A 19,630-nucleotide genomic window follows, 5' to 3' on the forward strand; every position below is an offset into this window, starting at 1 on the left:
CATTTATGCTTACACAAAGCATTTTGGAATTGTATTCATTTAGTGTGTTACGTACAGAGCAACACTCAACAGCTATCCAGTGACATGTCAAGAATTTTCATCGGTTTGAGATAACCCACCAGCCATAAAATATTTTCACCGCTCTTCTGGCAACACTTAACATTTGTTAAAGGCAAAATTTGACATATTGTATAATACTCTTATTTGCTGTCTTGTTGACAGTTATCTGAATGGGATAATATCAACCTCACATCCTCTTGCTAAATATGAAGCTCAGCAGCTGGTTAACTTATCTTATCTTATCTATCCGCTACCCTGGCTCTGTCCAAAAGTAACAAAATCCACCTACCGGCACCTCTAAAGCTCATTACTTGGTATATTTCATTTGTTTAATCCACATAAAAACTGAAGTATATAAAGAACAGCTTGTAGTTTTATGTGGAGGTTATATGCTATTTCTTGGCTGGCGGCAGGACTCCAGGAAGTGACTAAATCTTGTCAAGAAATAGCCTGTCACATACTACAATTCTTGCAAAGTACCCAAAGTGCTGAAAGATATTTTCTAAAAATCTTGTGCACACTAAGCTAAACAGTTACTGGCAGCTTCATATTTACTGCACAGAATGATAGTGGTATAAATATTCTCACGTATTTCTAATGTATTTCTCATGCAAACAAGTGTATTTTCCAAAATGTCAAGCTATTCATTTCAGTGTAATTTTCAAATGAATAGCCTTAAGGGGTAAATCTGCACATGACTTTGTAATGACAGCTTGTTTAAAAGTTTGTTTTCCAAAAGGAATGTCTGTGCTGCCATAATAGGTTGGATACTGAAATGCCTAGTGAACAAAGACAGGGAGAGATAGCGAGTCCACTGGTGAGATGGAGGCCCCCCTATGGGAATGCAAGATCAGGAGGGAGACTGACAATGCGTCAGCCAGAAATCCTTTTGTCACCATTCTCTCTTGAGGCTGTGTGCTTAAGTGCTTTAACAGTGTTATTGCCGCCATTCTTTTTTCACTGCAGAATTCTATTCAAAATAAACACATTTAGTCAGTTCACAGCTCAGACTTGTAGTTTCCTTCGCCATTTGGGTATTTATGATGGCAATGTTTCACACGATGAAGAGCTACATTACAGCAAGAATACACTCCCCAAACACTAAGATGTTCTTGTTGTACACAGTTGTATTCTTTTGCTTGTCTGGGGTTGCCTTTGTATGCAAGGGAAGTAGAAGTGACTTGGCCCATATGCCAGGCTGTTCCAATGGATTTTAACTTGTTGACAATCTGCTGAAGGAGCAAAGTCGGAAAGTCTGACATCCACACACTTATTTTGTATGGAAGAAAAAGGATCTTTTAAGTTTCAGTGACAATTCATCAAATGTAATGCAACATGTCACATCTTATTTCTTATTAAAAGACTGCAGTGTTTACACCAGAAGCATCTCAAAGGCTACAGTGCTTTATCTAACAACTGCTGGACCACTAAGAGTACTGACGGATCAAAGATAAGATACTAAAGCAACACATAAATATACTGGTGGTCTGAAACAGAGGCCCCTATCGTTCAGTTATTGTCATATTTGGGTTGTGCTGTCGTTTGAAAGGCAGAACATGAAAAGATGTGACTGAAGTCTGATCAGTTTGGTCAGTTCACAGTGCAGGCTTCCCAGCTCTCCCATAGGACCTTGCACCATGCATGGTCAGACTGGCCCACTTGTCCTGGTCTGTCTTCCACTTCCTCCTCACCCTCTCCAACTACTGGCAAGTTTCCATGGAAACAAGAGGGAGAGAGAGAGAGAGAGAGGATAGTCTGAGAGAGAAAAACAGAGAAACAGAGAAAAATCCCAAAGAATGGGGTCTGCAGTCTAACTCCTGTTGAAGGCTTTGTGTTATTTTCATAGTTAAGTCAGTATTATGAAATGACAGAAAGAAATACTAGTATTAATATCCCCTTCCTCTGCTTTCATAATCTCTCATCAATACAGTTAATTACTGCTTGTCAGCTCACTTGACTTGTTGAGACAATGGATATGAGACAGATCATTCTGGCTCAATAATTTACTCTGATAAACTTCTTTCACACTCAACACTCTGCTTAATTAAGCCTCTGGGATTTGTGGGGACTGACACCGGGACTCAACAATAACCCTGTGTCTCTTCTGTTGTCATGGACCCGATCAGCTTTAACTCCGCGAATAAAAAAAAAAAAAAAAAAATACATTCACAATATTCATTAGACTGATCTATTAATTTATTATTTCTGACAAAGGACCAATATATTTTGGGAAATGTATTTATTTGCTTTCATGCTGAGAGTTAGATGAGAAGATCAATACTACTTTCACCTTTGTCCATTATTAGACAGGATTCCAGCTATTTACTTTTTTCATGTTGTGTTGTATATTCAATTTTAAACTGATATATTTTTTGCCCATGAATCTAAAACCAATAGTCCACAATAACAAGATGAAAACATGTTTTTAGACATTTATTAAAAATCAAAAACTGAAATCTCTCAGGACCTTAATTTAGTACTTTGTAAAGCCCCTTTGGCAGCAGTTACAGCTTTGATTCTTCTTGGCTGAGTCTCTTCAAGCTCTGCACACCTGGATTTGGGCAGTTTATCCGATTCTTCTCTCAAACTCTCTCAGATTGGATGGGAAGTGTTTGTAAACTGTCATCTTCAGGTCTCTCCATAGATGTTTCGTGTGGTTTAAATCTGGGCTTTGGCGTCTCAAGGATAGTCAGAGAGAAAACTGTGTTTTGTGAGGTCACAGTGACCCTAACCTATGACCTTTGACTACCAAAATCTAATCACTTCATCCTGGAGTACAATCAAGACACGGCTACAAACCAACCAACCAACCAATCAGAATACAGCTGCAAACCAACCAATCGAAATACGGCTACAAATCAACCAATTAGAATATGGCTACAAATCATGAGGACATGACATTTAAAGAAGCTGTTAATGTTCTCTCAGGCACCAGGTAGAGCACAATACACTATAATTCATGTGTGTGTCCTGTGTTTGACCATGGTTCTGGTGTTTATGGTTTCACAAATTTTTTGGGAGTCCACAAATTCACTTAAGTTCTGGCCATTGGTGGAGATATGAGATGGGAACCTTCAGACATTGGACATAAATGTCAAATGCTTTGGCTTTGGAATAGACGTGAAAACGTCTGACCAGAGACTCACTAAAGAGATATTTAATTAGGTAATTTTGCACAGCCATCCCTGGGCTGATGAGATGAAATACTTATTTTATCTGAACAATTCATCATTTAATTTTACTAGTATTATTTTCATTAATCAGGGGATCAAGAGCAAAATATTTCTCATGCAGAGAAAAAAGGTCTGTTGATATATGGTATAAAGAAAAATTATAAAATTACTGCCTCATAAAGAATAGCTACAGTGTAAAACCTTATGTGGAGGATAATTTAAGCATAAGAAAAATATCCCCAGTTACATACAGGAATATCACCATTAGTCTTAGAGACCTGCAGGTTTAATGCCACTGCAGAGGAGAACAGACTTTGTTTGTCATGTGAGCCTACGAGGATGTAAGGGATGTACTTTATAGTAAAATGTCTCTATTTATGTTAATTTTCTTCTGATTGGATGATTATGAAAAAATGATTATGTGCTTCGGAAGGGGAACTTTTTTTGTCGCAGATTTTATTTGTGGAGCTTGTTTAAGACCGAGCTGTAAAATATCCTGTAATTTTGTAATGAAATGAAATGACTCGTTTGACCACTGCACCTGTACTTTCGATGTCTTGTAAACCCACAAGGGTTCAGCACTTAATGTGCATGACATAAAAAAATAAAATAAAAATACAATACAATCAAGTATATTCTGATATCAGTTGCATTTTGCAGTAACTCGGCAGCACAGAAGTTGTGCTTATTTTTTTCTTTCTTTTTGCTCCAAGGTATCCATTTTGCAGCTGACCCTAACCTCGAGCTGGCAGATCAATTGTGTATTATCATTGGTTTAAATGAACACATACAGTATATTTATATTTCAAGGACAGAGCTTAACTCCAAATTGATGTTTTTCCAACAACATTGAAACCCCAAATGCACTCTTTGTCATATGAGTCACATTAGTCTCACTAACATGTTTTGTTTTATCTGGGAAAGAGAATGCTCACATTATTTTAGGGTTGCATCCTGCTTCGTATTGAAAATAAATAATGTACCACATGACAGACTACAGAGCAAATGAAGTGTTATGAAGCTGTAGATGAAATCACACTACTTGAGTCTATTGGCAGCACAATAAATGTGTATGCTTGGAATAGATTTCAATACTTACTAACTCCTTTTATTGGTGCGAATTTTGCTTTTGTTGTGCGTGCGTACTTAATATGATTTGACAAGATGTTCCTTGCGGACATGATTTGCTGTCCCCTCAGACTTTCGGTGTACAGGAGCATGTGCACATGTGATTATAAAAGAGTTGTACAATCATCCGCCTTAGAAGGAAATTAACATGAGGTCAGACAATGAAACAGGAGGAGCGGAGAAAAGGAGTTTGAAAATATTACACACACACTCTAAATTAAGCTTCATTGACTGCGAGCTGCTTGAAAATATGAGAAAACCATTTATTGGATGTTTTTGTTGTCCGCAGTGAACTCTGCTCGAATGGTGAATTCTGTCTTCAACCTTTGGCCAACACTTTATTGTAGATTATGTTCAGAATATATAGTATGTACCCCTTCTAATATTCTGTCTGCATATCAAAAACATATATTACATATATTGTGTAGAACAAAAGAAATGTCTTGTCAAGTTAGATCCATCTTGTTGATGAGTTTACTCTGGCTGAGTAATAGCACGTGTGGTGGCTGCTACTGTAACAAATGAACAGTCTTTATTTTATTCTGCCCTGCTTATCACAACTGTCATCAATAAGCATCAAAGTGAGTGAACAAATATTCACTCACTTGTGCAGATGATGTCAAATATTTCCATGGGACGAGTCAGTCCCTGGCAGACACGACGTGTGTGAGACAAAGGGTTCATTGTACTCCAGCTCAAAGGCTGTGACTGAATTTCTCTCTGTTTGATCTGCAGGCTGTAATCTACAAAAACTCTGAAGAAGAGAAGGACGGCGAGGATGGCAGTGATCCTGTAAATGGCCTCTGTCAGAATAAAAACACTGGTGCTTTGAGATCTGGTGCTGCTGCGCCTTACTGTTCTTCTCTTCAGAGCAGCCGTCATCAAAAGCTGACCAGACGCTGACCAGAACCCACAGGCAGGACAGTGACCTTGTTTTGCCCAGGGATATGTCATTGGGGAAATCCCCTGTGTTGGGGGTGCGCCCTCTGCCCCGACCACTCTGGCTGTCCCACCTCAGCCTGCTGTGCTTATGTGTGTCTCTCTTTGCCCAGGCTCCCCAGGGTTTGCCTGTGGTAGGTTATAACACTGACTCCAAGAGGGAGATCACACTGGATGGAGATTTGATGATAGGCGGCCTGTTCCCTGTGCACCAGAAGGGTGAGGGTGCAGAGGACTGTGGGAAGATCAATGCTCAGAGAGGGATCCAGAGACTGGAGGCCATGCTGCTGGCACTAGATGAAATCAACAAAGATGAGCGCATCCTGCCTGGCATCAGACTGGGAGCTCATATACTGGACACTTGCTCTAAGGACACCTACGCTCTAGAGCAGTCTCTGGAGTTTGTCAGGGCCTCCCTCACCAAAGTGGATGACAGTGAGTACACGTGCCCCGATGGCTCCTATGCCATCCACGACGACGTCCCTCTGGCTATCTCTGGGGTCATAGGAGGCTCCTACAGTGATGTCTCCATCCAGGTAGGACCTAGTGAAAACACACTAACTGAGTGGGTGGGCTCAACACATTGCATCTCTAATACAATCATTTTTAAATCTTCAGTTTGCTGTTGAACATCACCTTTGTTTCATGTCATGAAATGAGTTCAAAAGCTACACTGATGGCAGACAGTGCAATTACAAAAGGTGTATTTAACCATCAGCGGCTACTGCTGGCCTGCCAGAGACAGAAAGAGGAGGGAGTGCCAGCAGGAGAGTGAGTGTGATGGATGGTCATATAACTGTCCATTTAGACTTAAGTACCATGTGCAATTACCCTTTGCGAGATGTTAACACGGGGGACTTAATGAGTATTGGTTCCGCAAGGAGGATCTGTTTACCTGTATGCCCATATGCTCGAATGATCTAATTTAGAAGATCTCTTTCTCTTTCCCGGTAATTCACACTTCAGCATCGCTCCTGTCAGAGGCAGACATGCTACAGATGTTGCGCTCGGGACGGGCTGACAGGATGACTAGTGACGGCATGATTACTCTCAGCAGCAGTGCTCCTTTCGGCTCAGTCAAGCTGATGCGATGAAAGCTCTGCTAATTGGCTCTCCAAATCGTCCCCTGTAATATGGCTGCCACATCGGTGTAATTTCAAGTCATTGTGAGAGGAGAGAGTGTGTCACGTGGAACTGAGATTTGTAAATATCCACAAATATACACGCCTTAAAGCATTAACTTAAACCCATCACCCTGGCTCAGTCAGCCAGAGGACCCTGTCTGCCGTCTCGGCTGAAGAGTGCGGTTCAACTCACTTGAGACAAGCAGCATCATGTTCCAGATATCTACTTATCTGGAGAAAGGGATGCACTTCTGCCCATCCATAAATAATAACTGGCTTCAGATAATTGATAAACCATGGATTCTGTAGGAGCATCTGCCAATAACAGCTCTCCCCAACGGACACGTCAGGATCCAATAGGGTGGTGGTGGCGGCATCCCTCCGTTTGGTTTAGTCATGATTTGTAGTGGGCAGCAGTAGACATGTCAGCACTGATATGCCAACTGATCACAGTAAATAGCTGCTTCACTGTCTGCTATCATACAGATGTTTTCTAAAGTGGGCCTGTGAAAAACCTGTCCATATTTTGTGTGCTGAAAATAAAGTGATACATCTACTTTTTTATTCAAATGAATAAATGCTACTATTAAAAGTCTGCTAGGTTTAATATCCCCTGATCGTACTGGAACTCTGCAAACATCTTTTTTTATCGCTCCAAAATAAATGATTTGGTTTCCTTGCTGACCAAACACAATGCCAAACATACAGTAGAGTACAGTGATACATTATACAGGTAGAGAGCCCCCGGGAAATGATGTAAGAGGAGAATTCAGAGCACCTATAAAAAGGGATTCCTGGTGAAAAGGACAGTTTGGAAATAAAGGATTTGATGAATGAGCTGTAATTTTAGTGAAACCCTGCATCTGCGCCTCCTTAGAGAGTGCCCTTGTCTTCTGGTAATTTATGGATGTACTATTACAAGCCTGAGGTCTGAGGTCTGCCCTAGCTTCTCACTGAATCTTTCTCATCAGTAGGAGTGCACCACAGGACACAGTTCCCTTTCTCACCATGAATTACCCTCTTTATTGTAATGCAGTTCAGCTATGAGGCGTGCCAACTCTTGGCTAGCATGTTATCATGGCAAACAACTATACGCGCCGCCTCTGGAACTCTAAATCACACTTTCATTTCTTACTTCTTAACGTGATCACATAATTATGTCCTTTATAACACACAACACTGGCTTTTCTTGCACCTTATTGAATTATTCGGATGTTTTAAAAAGATTTCTATGTGATGTGTTCGTTTACACATGCTACTGTCCTGTTAGTTTTGGGGACAATATTAATACACAAAGATATGCATTTGGGGCATATGAATATGTGGAAAGTCTGTGCTGCTGCTAGTTGTTGCTCTGCAGATACCATCTCCACACAATGTCTCTGTCCTTTGTAGCTGCCTGGTTTGTGCATAATCTATAGCCACCCAGACCTTTGAGTGAACCAGCCTGGCTGTGTGAAAGGCAGACAGTTAAGTCAGATGTGTGTATTTCACCCCAAAGGCAAGGCGCTTACCGGACAACTGACAATATTAGTTTAAAGACCCCGATCGCCATGGCGACATGGTGGAACATGGCGAACTGACAGGTTGTGAGAACGCTGAGTGCTGTCTAAATCTGTCACAATGAAGGAGCATGTTGCTGTGCTGCTGGTGTTGTGGTGTGACAATCGCAGATATGGGGGCGGATCTGGCTGCAGGCCTAGCCATGCTGGCGATACATGGGCACAGATTGAGTTAAGTGTGGAGGCGAAGTTCTATGACGCTTGCGCAGGCTAGGTCCTGTTTTCCCCATCTGTGGTTGCAGCCGGGCTGTCTGGTGTCTTGGCAGAGGTGTGCATGCACACTGAGGATGAAGAGGGATCAAATGAGAGATCATGTTTCACAGAAACACTGAGACAGTGACAGGCAGATATGATCATGGAGGGAAAGAGATGGAGTGAGTCACATGGCATCATATGGCGTCAAACCATTTGACAATCCACGCCTGTATCTTAAACAGTCACTGGGAAGTCTGTGATGCCATCTGGACAGTTTGAATGAATCTACTTGCAGAAATATTTATGTGATTCAAGTGTTTAGCCTTGAACATCTTAGGTAGGTTATCAGTGCAAGGTGAGTAATGACCTTGTGATGACATGTTGAGTACATTTAGCATCTTTATTCATGCATGAAGAGCTGGAGCACTGACAAGATTCGTGTTAGCCTACAAAATATCCAGTAGTATTTTTGCATACTGAGAGCAGGAATGCTTTAATCACAAAAGATCTCCAAAATGCTGTCAGCCTTCATCTGCCGTATGGATTTTAGTTGGATATAGCTGCTTCATAGAGGGAACATTAGCCTTATTAGTCAGTAGAGTCCTGAAGGCGAGGGCTAATCACAGATGTATTATATTCTACAATTACAGTCCAGGAACATCTAGCCTCAGGCTGGCTTCTGATTAATACATGGAAGGGACTCCACTTTTGTTACCCCGACAGCAGTCTGTGCTGCTAAATATGAGTCACTGGTAAGAGAGCATCCCCCAGGCAAAACATCATAATCACCAGGGTGCATTAGAAGAACAACACCTCTGGAATGTCAAATACTACTAAATACGTTCACTGAAGAATTAGTCCCTAAATGCTCATTCTCAGGCATGAAACACAGAGGAAATTTCTGGAGCCAATCAGCAAACAATGAAAAATAACCTACTCTGATCTTTCAGAGAGGCGCAGAGAAATCACTGTCTGGAAGCAGAAACGTGGCTTGTTCCAGGGTATTTGGATGAAAGCTCTTATTGTGAAATGGCACCTGTGTGAATTCATTAGAATATTTCAGCACACTGTCTGAGATGTGGTCATTTTTTTACTGATTAATGAGAGAGGAGAAGACTCACAAGGATGCGCGCTGGAATTTAAAGATATAGATCCTGATATTTGCAGACTAAACTGTGTGAGCAGAATAATAAGGTAAATTCATGGGCTTTCGGCAAGCTCGAGAATCTCACTTTTTCTTTTCATCCACAAACAGCCCTATTTATAGAACTGTCTTCATCTGCAGGTAGACAGTGCCAGTCTCTGGAGCATACGTGAGTCATACAAGAGACTTAAACATGGATACACACATGACAGAATTCATGCCAGAGAGAACAATAATGACGAAACATATCAGTAAAACCATGCAGTAAAAATGCATAATTCATCGGTAAAAGTAAAGAACGTGCTCCCGAAATCGTAAATAATTCACACGTGATTGGATTATTCAGTGGTTTGGCAGAACCCAGTATTTGTGCAGTTGCAATACATATCATGTCCATCATGCAAACTCAATGAGTGTTTCCTGATATCAGATATGAATGACAGAAAAGGACAGGAAGTCAGCTAAAGTTTGGTTCGTCATGTACAGTATGTGGATTTTTTTTTCGTTGGTCTAATACTTAATTTCCCGGCTACAATGAGCAGGTTTGTGATATTTGGATAACTGACGATGAATGATGATAATGAACTTAATGCACTGAGTCACAGAGGAAGGAAGTGAGATGAATGGAAGCAAGTATGCATCAAAGCTGAGTGACTGACATTGAAAATGAATGGAAACCCAGTCTGAATGGTTGCATCACTCTGGGGGATTTAAAAAAAAATATTGCAGCATAAAGGAGATTGATCTTATTCAGTGGGATTAGGGGACTGGACCTGATCAAAAATCATCCTTGCTCTAGGTATCTAACAGTTCATATATCCACCTTGTTAAAGCTGTTGCCAGGCAACTAAATCTGAAGAAATAAACTAATAATGATACGGTGCATACTCTAACTGGACTCTATACATGTGCTGTACACATACACGCGTGTCTGCTGCTCGTGTATGTGTTTGCATGTGTGTTTCCGAGCACTGTAGTGGGCCGTATGTGTGATACTGAGTGGAGCTAAGGACTGCTGCTTAGGGAATACAGTGTTATTGCTGTAGAAGCACACTGAGACAGTCTTCTGGGAAGAGCAGATGGGCTTTTCATGTAGAAAAAAATCATGACATCTCTACAAAGTAGGCCTGATATTTGCTGGACCAGGACACTCTCTCAGCCTCGTATTTCTGTGTTCCTGTATATCCCCAGCTCTGTTATTTGACTATTGCCCCAGCTGTGTCTCTTCTTGCATTCCTTCCTTCTCTCGTTAATGTCTTTCTCTTCAATGCCTCTCATCCATTCAACAGTATGTTAAACAGACACAAATCAAAATGAATGCATGAAATGTGCTGGAGATGTGCTGCATCTGAAACACATCAATGCTTATATTTAAGAAAGAAACTCCATTTCTACTGAATTTTTCATCGACCATACCAGTAAATTCTAGTCTTCCAGCATTTGTAAAGGCTACTAAAACACTATGTTGGTAATCTTTTTGAGATATACAAATTTGTGAAGTTTTCATCATGAATAAATAGCTTTTTTTGTTATACAACTATGTCTTGACATTTCAAACGGGCATTCTGAATTATTCCATCTCATGGTGTTCGCTGCTGCCATCTGTATAGAAACAGTATACGACAGCTGAAAAGAACAATCCTGTTACTCGGTGTCTCTGTGTAAAATGCAGCTACTGGGTCCTGTATGCTCTCTTTGCTTGGGTGGCAACCACTTTCACTGTAATCTGCTCGGCATCAAACCCTGCAATACAAAGCCACACTGGGCCACTTCTTAATTTTCTTAATTAAATAAGATGCTGTCTGATGCAGGATGATCCCTGTAACTGAAGGTGTGAGACTGTAAGCCACACAGTGCAGTTTAAACCTCAGCTAGGCAATCGAGAAATGATGGAAACTATTTAATACACTTGCAGTTTAGTCTTACGATAATCAGATCTGCTTTGCATGTGAAGCCACAGTCTTTACAGGGTGGAGTCAGATTTTCAGTGTTCACAATCCCCTTCTGTAACGCTCCTCCTCCTTTTCAAATTTAATGGAGAAAAGTCCAAAACGGCTTTTCTTTTTAGTACTGTCAACATTAAAATCACGCAAAAAAATATATCATAATCACAATACTTCACATTACTTCATTACCTCACTTACATCAATATGATGTAACTGATCAAATCTTATCTTACTGAATTTCCTTTGAGCAGTGGAATAATTAAACTTAATACATTTCATATTAGTGCCTGTTGCAGTAACTAATACTGTGAGACATTGACTGTCAGCGAGTGAAATAATGAAATTTACAAAAATTACAAAATTAACTACATAACTAAACTAACTATAAGCTGTTTTCCCTTTTTAATTTTCCATGTACACACATGCGTAATTACATTAATTTACTGTTCAGCAGCAGAGACAATGATGCACATGCATCCTTACAACCTACAGCTGTAGTCAGGAAGACACAACACCCTCCAAGAACAAACTGCTGAACAACAATGTCTGCAGGATCTAAACTTGCCTTATAACCCTTTAATGCACTGCACATTTCACCCTCCTTTGGATTAGCTTTTCTGATGTCATGTGGCTTATTCCTCAAGCTCTTCTTGTCCTTTACTATCTTAAGCTCTAGGACTCCTTTGCTCCTTTGAACCCATTACAGTCGGGATTCTTGACTGAGAAGCGTTGTGCTGGTGCAGCCAGTTGGCAGAGGGCACCCTGGTTAAAGCAGGGTGCATCACTGCACTCTAAATAATTAGTATATGAAATGGAAAAGATCATAAATGATCGAAAAGAAGAACACTGTCACTGTCTTGCCTGTACACTCCATTTCCCTATACGCTCCATATGGGCCTTCTGATATCTACTGATGGTCTCTGCACTCACAATGTGTCAGTCACAGGCTTTGGAAGGTTCAAGGAACTATTTTTTTTTCATATAAACAACATGAACATCTATATAACGATTTCTAATAAGCCCATTGTATCAGAGACATGTCTGGCACTGTGCTTTACAACCTTCCATAAGCCACACGTAAGTGGATTACTAAACTGGCATAGAGCTCTGCAGAGAAATGACTCATTCACTACTGTGAGCATAGCCAAATTTCAGCAGAATGGTGGAATAATGTCGCATTTTCTTTTTGTCACTTTCGTACCTGTACACAATCCAGATGCAATGTTTTGATGTTACAGGTTAAATATTTCAGCTATTAAATAATATAATGATGCCAGACAAAGTTTGACCAGATGCTTGAGTATTAAATCAATTTTAGGTAAAGCTTGAGACTGAATCCCTCTTGTCTTGTCCTTCTACCTAACTACTGTACGTAGCTAAACTTACACTTATATCTGCTGATATGTTAATGCACCTACATGTGTTCTGTGCCTTCTTTGTCTAGAAAGACTGCTATGGTGCTCAGAGATGGTTAAGCCCCTCAGCTTAACACGGCACATGTAGTCTCACTTCCATACAGGAACCCTCTCAGCCTTTCTGACTGCCTTTGTGTTAAAACATACCAGGGGAAACCAGAATGTGCCCACACTCCTTGCAGTGAGCAAAAATGTCTATCAGTAGGTATGAGTAGGTATTAACTTTATGAGCAGGTATTAACTTATTTAAAACCTCTCACTGTTTCTACTTATTGCCCCAAAACATGTTGAAAGAGCCCAGGAAAAGAGTTAATGATGATTTAAAGTTACATGGTAATATAATGATTATATTAATGACTAAAATCTGCAGTCAGGGATTTCCTCTCTTATTCCTCTCTACTGCATTTAGTTTCGATTCCAAACATTTTCTGTCAGTAAATAAAAATAAAATTCTCTTCTATTCTTCACTTATAGTTTCTACAATTAGCATCTGATCTTTTTCATGTATGGAGGGAGCTGATGTCCTCTTGTGGAATGGAGCTGAATGCTTTTCAATGCTTTGTTATGTGATATATTTTTGGATTTGAAAGTGAAGAATAGGTGAATCTAGGCCACTCAAAGTTCATGCAATTAAATCCAAGAGGTATTCATATGCAATTATTAAGGAATTATAGAAACGACCCTTTGAGAATTTATCTGAACGGGGAAGGGGTTTTGCATTTTTAAATAGAATGAAAAAGAATTGAGTGATGTAAAAATAATGAATCAGGTAATGTTTATGTGCCACTTGCACTCTTTAGATCATTTACTCGGATTTCTTCCAAAGAGAGCAAGCACACTGATGCCGGCTGTTTCACCACATGTTCAGAGGGGCTGTAAGGAGAGAGACGATTTTATGTGGAAATGTGATTATTAGCTGCATAATGTGGGCTTCTACAGCTGACCTGACACTCTCAGGGGAAAAGGACCTTTGAACTGATATGAAAATGCTCACTCATGTGTTGCTATCTCACAGATGAGTCAGAAATAGTTGTAATGTTGAACTGGTAAATTAGTTCTGCGTTGCCTGTGTTATGCCGTTGTTCGGGGGAGTGGTAAAAAATCGAGGCCCAGTCACTTTTGATTGTGCTGCTGCATTTAGTTTTTGTATGAGACGTTCGCTCATTAATTCCAATAAATCTAGTAGTCTGGAAATCACTGACATTTGCTCATTTAATCTTCATCGCTCTGATCCTGTAGAATAACAAAGATCGCATGATTAAAATCCATTGAGGCACATCACACTAGATGTACTGTAATGTCTCACTGTGTTGCCCTGTTTATCAGTGAGGATACACTTGAATAAATAAAGCCTCGGTCACATGTCTGTTCCTCTGTACATGTGTATTGGGTTTATCTTTGATATATCTAGATCCTTAATTTCATCCAGTGTGTCTGTTGGTAATCCCAGGGTACAGTTTTTGTGCATGTGAGACATTACATTTACTATTCATTTGACAACACTTTTGTGATGTACAAAGTAGGCACCATCCAAGCAGCAATCACATGCTGCATCACGTTATGATCAGCTATATTCCAAAATTATTTGATTCATTTTTCTCGAGATTGCAAAACTATACTGCCAACACATATATAACTATTTGTAGACACTGCTGGCTACTTGACAATAATTGTGTTCATTAAAGGAGCATCAGAGATGCTGGGCTTTCTAATATTTTCTTAGAAAGGTTGAAGCTACTTGTAAATGTTCACCTAGGCAGTCTTCTCCAACAACAGCATTAGCATAATTTGAAGTAATCCTTAGTGATAACAGCATTACATTTGTTCAGGGCACTTGACAGAAGACTGAGGTGGAATTCACCGATATTATACTGCTTTGTAGTGTGCAACAGATCGCTTTTACTTCAGCCACAATATGACAAAACAGGAATTATAAATTAAACTCAGAGTGGATGCATGAACATGAATATGAATTTCCTCTCTGACTTTCTAAGGAATGACTCATTGGCATTGAAGAGGCCGTGCCACGAGTGTGCTGGCGTGAGAGCCGGCATTAAAGTCAACCAGATTTAGGTTGGCATCCTTTTGACTGATCAGACCAGCTCCCCTTAGGCTTCCACAGAAGTGCCTGAAGCAAGAGCTAGTCGGTTGCTTCTTCTGCACACTGCACGCGGTGTCATGACACCGACAGAACCAACTGCACACAAAGCATAAAGTTTCAAGTTTCTCTGATACCTCGACACCCTTTCACTTTCCAATCCCTGTCCTCGACCTCTCCCTGTCTCTCCCTGTCCACTTCTCTGAAGACGTCTTTTTGTAGTGCAGTAAATTCTATCCACCGTGACTAACACCTGTAGCCACCCGGTCCTCTGTATCATAAATATTTTGGAATAGTTTTGTCGACAGCATTACAGATCAGGAAAGATGAGGCAGACGGGCAATCCACACAACTGTTACATACACATCTCAGCACTCAGTCAGCAGGAGAGTTAAGTTGTGAAAGGCCCAGCAGGGATCCAGTGAAGAAATAAGAGACTGAATGGGGTGAGACTAATTGCATCTGCTGGGGAATAAACATGTAGTGTAGCCAGTTTCATTAATTTATTTGATGATGAGCAATTAAACAATTCCCACAGGTGTCAGGTGTATGTTTTGTGTGAACTGTAATAAGTTAATTACCACTAATTTATCATAATAGCATGCATATGTGTGTATAGAGTACGCTTAATGAGGGTTTACTGTTATTGTGTGACGACTGATTCAAGTAACAAATATAATTATTCCGCTGTCTTTCCCATTTCAGGTGGCCAACCTGCTGCGACTCTTCCAAATCCCTCAGATCAGCTATGCTTCCACCAGTGCCAAGCTCAGCGACAAGACCCGCTATGATTACTTCGCCCGCACCGTGCCCCCTGACTTCTACCAGGCCAAGGCCATGGCAGAGATCCTGCGTTACTTCAACTGGACGTACGTGTCTACAGTGGCATCAGAAGGTGACTATGGTGAGACTGGGATTGATGCCTTCCAGCAGGAGGCTCGAGCCCGCCAGATCTGCATTGCCACTTCGGCCAAGGTGAGCCGCTCCATGAGCCGCTGGAGTTATGAGAACGTGATCCGCTCCCTTCAGCAGAAGTCCAACGCCAAGGTGGTCATCCTGTTCACGCGCAGCGAAGACGCCCGTGAGCTGCTGGTGGCAGCCAATCGCATGAACGTCACCTTCACCTGGGTGGCCAGTGATGGCTGGGGAGCGCAAGAGAGTGTGGTTAGGGGAAGTGAAGCTGTGGCAGATGGGGCATTCACCATTGAACTGGCCTCCTATCAAATCCCCCAGTTTAACGAGTACTTCACTGCTCTGCACCCGTACAACAACACCAGGAATCCCTGGTTCAGAGAGTTTTGGGAAAACCAGTTCCAGTGCAGCCTCCATGATCTGGGCTGTGGGAAGCAGTCACTCCGTGAGGTTCCATTTCAGCCAGAATCCAAGATCATGTTTGTAGTGAATGCTGTCTATGCAATGGCTACTGCCTTACATAACATGAGGCAGGCCTTATGTCCCAACTCCACCAAGGTGTGCGATGCTCTTAAACCAGGCAATGGCAGAAAGTTTTACAGGGACTACATTCTCAAGGTCAAGTTTGAAGGTGAGTAAAATCTTGATGAACTAATATTATTGCAGTGTTACTTAAAAGATATGAATGTTCAGGATGTAAAGCTGCTTTCTTTTTCTCATTATTCATCTGTATAAAAATCCCCATTTAATCTCCCCAAGTGCTCTCTGCAAGTACTGTATGCTGCCAAATTGGGTTATGTCAATTTAGATTTAGATTCATATAAAGTGTTGAATTAGTTCGAGAGTAATTCTACATGTTTATACACTGCAGCTTTAGATAAGCTCTGTAATGATTCAATTTGCAAAGATGAAACAATTTCCACGCCGTCATGCTTGAAGGCTCCTTCTCTCATGCATTTTGATTTAAGTGTGAGTAAAGAGAGGGCTATTCAGTTCGAACACATACAAACATCACTTCTTCTCTCAGATGCAGAGAGAATATTTGTTTTCTGCTTGTGGAAACAAAGCTGCAACACTGTTACACTACAATGTGTAACAAATGATAGAGCCACCAATTCAAATCATCTCACGTTCATAAATGAGCGGTATTGTCTTATCCTTTGATTTTAATACTAATACATTACTAAATACCAACATTTTCATTGATGGGATATAGAGGTGGATCACTGTGCTCTCACCCAGCCACGCTTTTCTGCTGATTACGATTTAAAACAAAAAAACCCCCCAAAGGATTTTACTATCCAGAGACTTAAAATTGGATTAGAGGCCTTAAATTAGCCAGTCCCTGCAGGCCTTACAACACCATGAGGAGAAAATACACACATAACAGATGGATTACTAAGTCTTTCTCTACATTTTCAAATAATTTGAAATAAGAGGTTAGATTCTGAAAGTGCTGCATAATAAAGTCAAATTTTAAAATATAGAATAATGGCTGTTTATACTTGCAAAATTATCATATGTTTTACAATTAAATGATGTAAATTTTACTACAGCTGAAATGATAAGTCAAATAAATTATTAGTCAATTGACAATTAAAAAATTAACAATAGATTAATTTGTTTACATAATTAAGGAAAAATAAGATTTATTTGGCTTTGTATCCCTAAATGTGAGGATTTTATTTATTTTTTCTGTCTTCTTTTTGCTATACATCATAGTAAATTAAAATAAATGTCTTTGTGTTTTGGACTGTGTGCTGTATAATACAAGCATTGCTGAAAATGAATAAAATTAGTCAGTGAATTGAGAAAATAACCGTAGAATAATCGATAGTGAAAATAATCATTGGTTTCAGCCCTTAGTACACTATTTCATAACCATGTATGCAGAAAGTTAATAAAATCAAGATAATGATAGGTGACTTCTAAAATTTTAAATTGGTGCTTCATTTCAACCTTGACTTTTATGAGGAATTTGAACATTACTTTATATAATGTGCCATCTGTCTGGAATTCCCATTCTGGTCTTCAGTCCAGGGACTTTCCATCAAAGTAAACCGCCTCAAACTGTGGCCTCCATCATGTAAATTGACAATTTGCAGCTGTGTCCCGTCACAGTCACTGTTCAGTGTATACTGCAAGACAAATAAAATGTCAGCAGAGACATATAAATAAGCAAGGAGATAAATTTAATGCTAGACTGTCTGAAAAAAATCATGCTCTGTAAGATATGAGTTCATGGTGTAAAGTCCACAGTCTGAAACAAGTGAGTCCAACTGTCACAAACCTAATGTTGATTGATAGGTTTGCTTTTACTTTGACAGTTCTTATACCATAGTTGCACTTGCCATACGATGATGCCTGTGTACCTGCTATTTAATAACACTTTCTTTTTTTTCTTTTCACCTTCAGCACCATTTCGTCCACCAGACACAGAGAATGTGGTCCGCTTTGATGCCTTTGGAGACAGCCTGGGCCGTTACAATATTTTCCACTATCACAAAGAGGGTGGACGCTACGTCTACCGTAAGGTTGGCTACTGGGCTCAGAGCCTAACCCTGAACACCAGCCTGATCCCGTGGGCCGGCCAGGTAGCCCCCACCTCCCAGTGTAGTGACCCCTGCAGGAAGAACGAAGTGAAGAGTATGCAGCCAGGAGATGTGTGCTGCTGGATCTGTATCCCCTGTCAGCCCTACCAGTATTTGCAGGATGAGTTCACCTGTGCTGACTGCAGCTTTGGACAGTGGCCCCTGGCCAACTTGACAGGCTGTTACGACCTGCCTGAGGAGTACATCCGCTGGGAAGATGCCTGGGCGATTGGACCTGTCACCATTTCCTGTCTAGGGATGATGTGTACGCTCTTTGTCATTGGCCTCTTCCTTAAACACAATGAGACACCTGTAGTGAAAGCCAGTGGACGTGAGCTCTCCTACATTCTTCTGCTGGGAGTGCTGATGTGTTATAGCATGACCTTCATCTATATCGCCAAACCTTCCACAGCAGTGTGTACGCTGCGCCGGCTAGGCTTAGGCACCTCCTTTGCTGTGTGCTACTCAGCCCTCCTAACCAAGACCAATCGCATCGCTCGGATCTTCAGCGGGGTGAAGGACGGAGCCCAGCGGCCTCGGTTTATTAGCCCGGCCTCCCAGGTTGCCATCTGTGGTGCTCTGATCTCCTGCCAGCTGGTGGTGGTGGTGGTCTGGCTGCTGGTGGAGGCCCCAGGTGTGAGAAAGGAAGTGAGCCCGGAGAGGAGAGACGTGGTCACCCTCAAGTGTAACAGCAAGGACTCCAGTATGCTCATGTCTCTCACCTACAACTGCATCCTCATTATTCTCTGCACAGTCTACGCCTTCAAGACCCGCAAATGCCCCGAGAACTTCAATGAGGCAAAGTTCATCGGGTTCACCATGTACACCACCTGCATCATCTGGCTGGCTTTCCAGCCCATTTTCTACGTTACTGCCAGTGATTACAGGGTGAGTTACGTTGCGGTCCTCACTGGAAGGTTCGCCTATCAATGAAATGTTACTTTACTCTTCTCTAAATGTCGTACATGCTGTGGAAACCATTTGTAATGCATTATTTGTTCAGATGGCTTTAGGCTCTTCTAATCTAAGCAGAATACATCCTAGCAGATAATGACTTCTTCTGGGGTTGAATTTGGATTTTATATGCATGAAATCACAAACTAATGTCATCTAGTATTGATTCAGCTGTCAGACATGTCTGCATTGCCTGTGGCTCTTAGGAATATATATTCTTTATTACTGCATTGCTTTAATTCTTCACAATTAGCTGCATATTTAAGATTGCCATGTAATGTGCAAGATAAGAACTTTGACTGGCTTATTTTACGTTAAAGTTAAAATATTAATGAGGTGAATGTAAATTATAAAAGATGGACGCTCAGGTCACGGAGAAGTGAAACAGG

The 19,630-nt window shown here is 40.9% G+C and overlaps 1 protein-coding gene across 1 annotated transcript in view; it reads left to right on the forward strand.

Annotated features, from left to right (window-relative positions):
• Nucleotides 1-19,630, forward strand: part of grm2a (glutamate receptor, metabotropic 2a) — a 34,385-nt gene that overhangs the window by 8,348 nt on the left and 6,407 nt on the right. The window contains exons 2-4 of the mRNA XM_056386341.1: nt 5,097-5,836; nt 15,490-16,327; nt 18,112-19,175. Coding sequence (XP_056242316.1) covers nt 5,309-5,836; nt 15,490-16,327; nt 18,112-19,175 — 2,430 coding nt within the window. The 5' untranslated portion in view covers nt 5,097-5,308. The remainder of the gene's footprint in view (nt 1-5,096; nt 5,837-15,489; nt 16,328-18,111; nt 19,176-19,630) is intronic.

This window comes from Seriola aureovittata, chromosome 2 (assembly GCF_021018895.1).
Source record: "Seriola aureovittata isolate HTS-2021-v1 ecotype China chromosome 2, ASM2101889v1, whole genome shotgun sequence".
Classification (NCBI taxonomy): Eukaryota; Metazoa; Chordata; class Actinopteri; order Carangiformes; family Carangidae; genus Seriola; species Seriola aureovittata.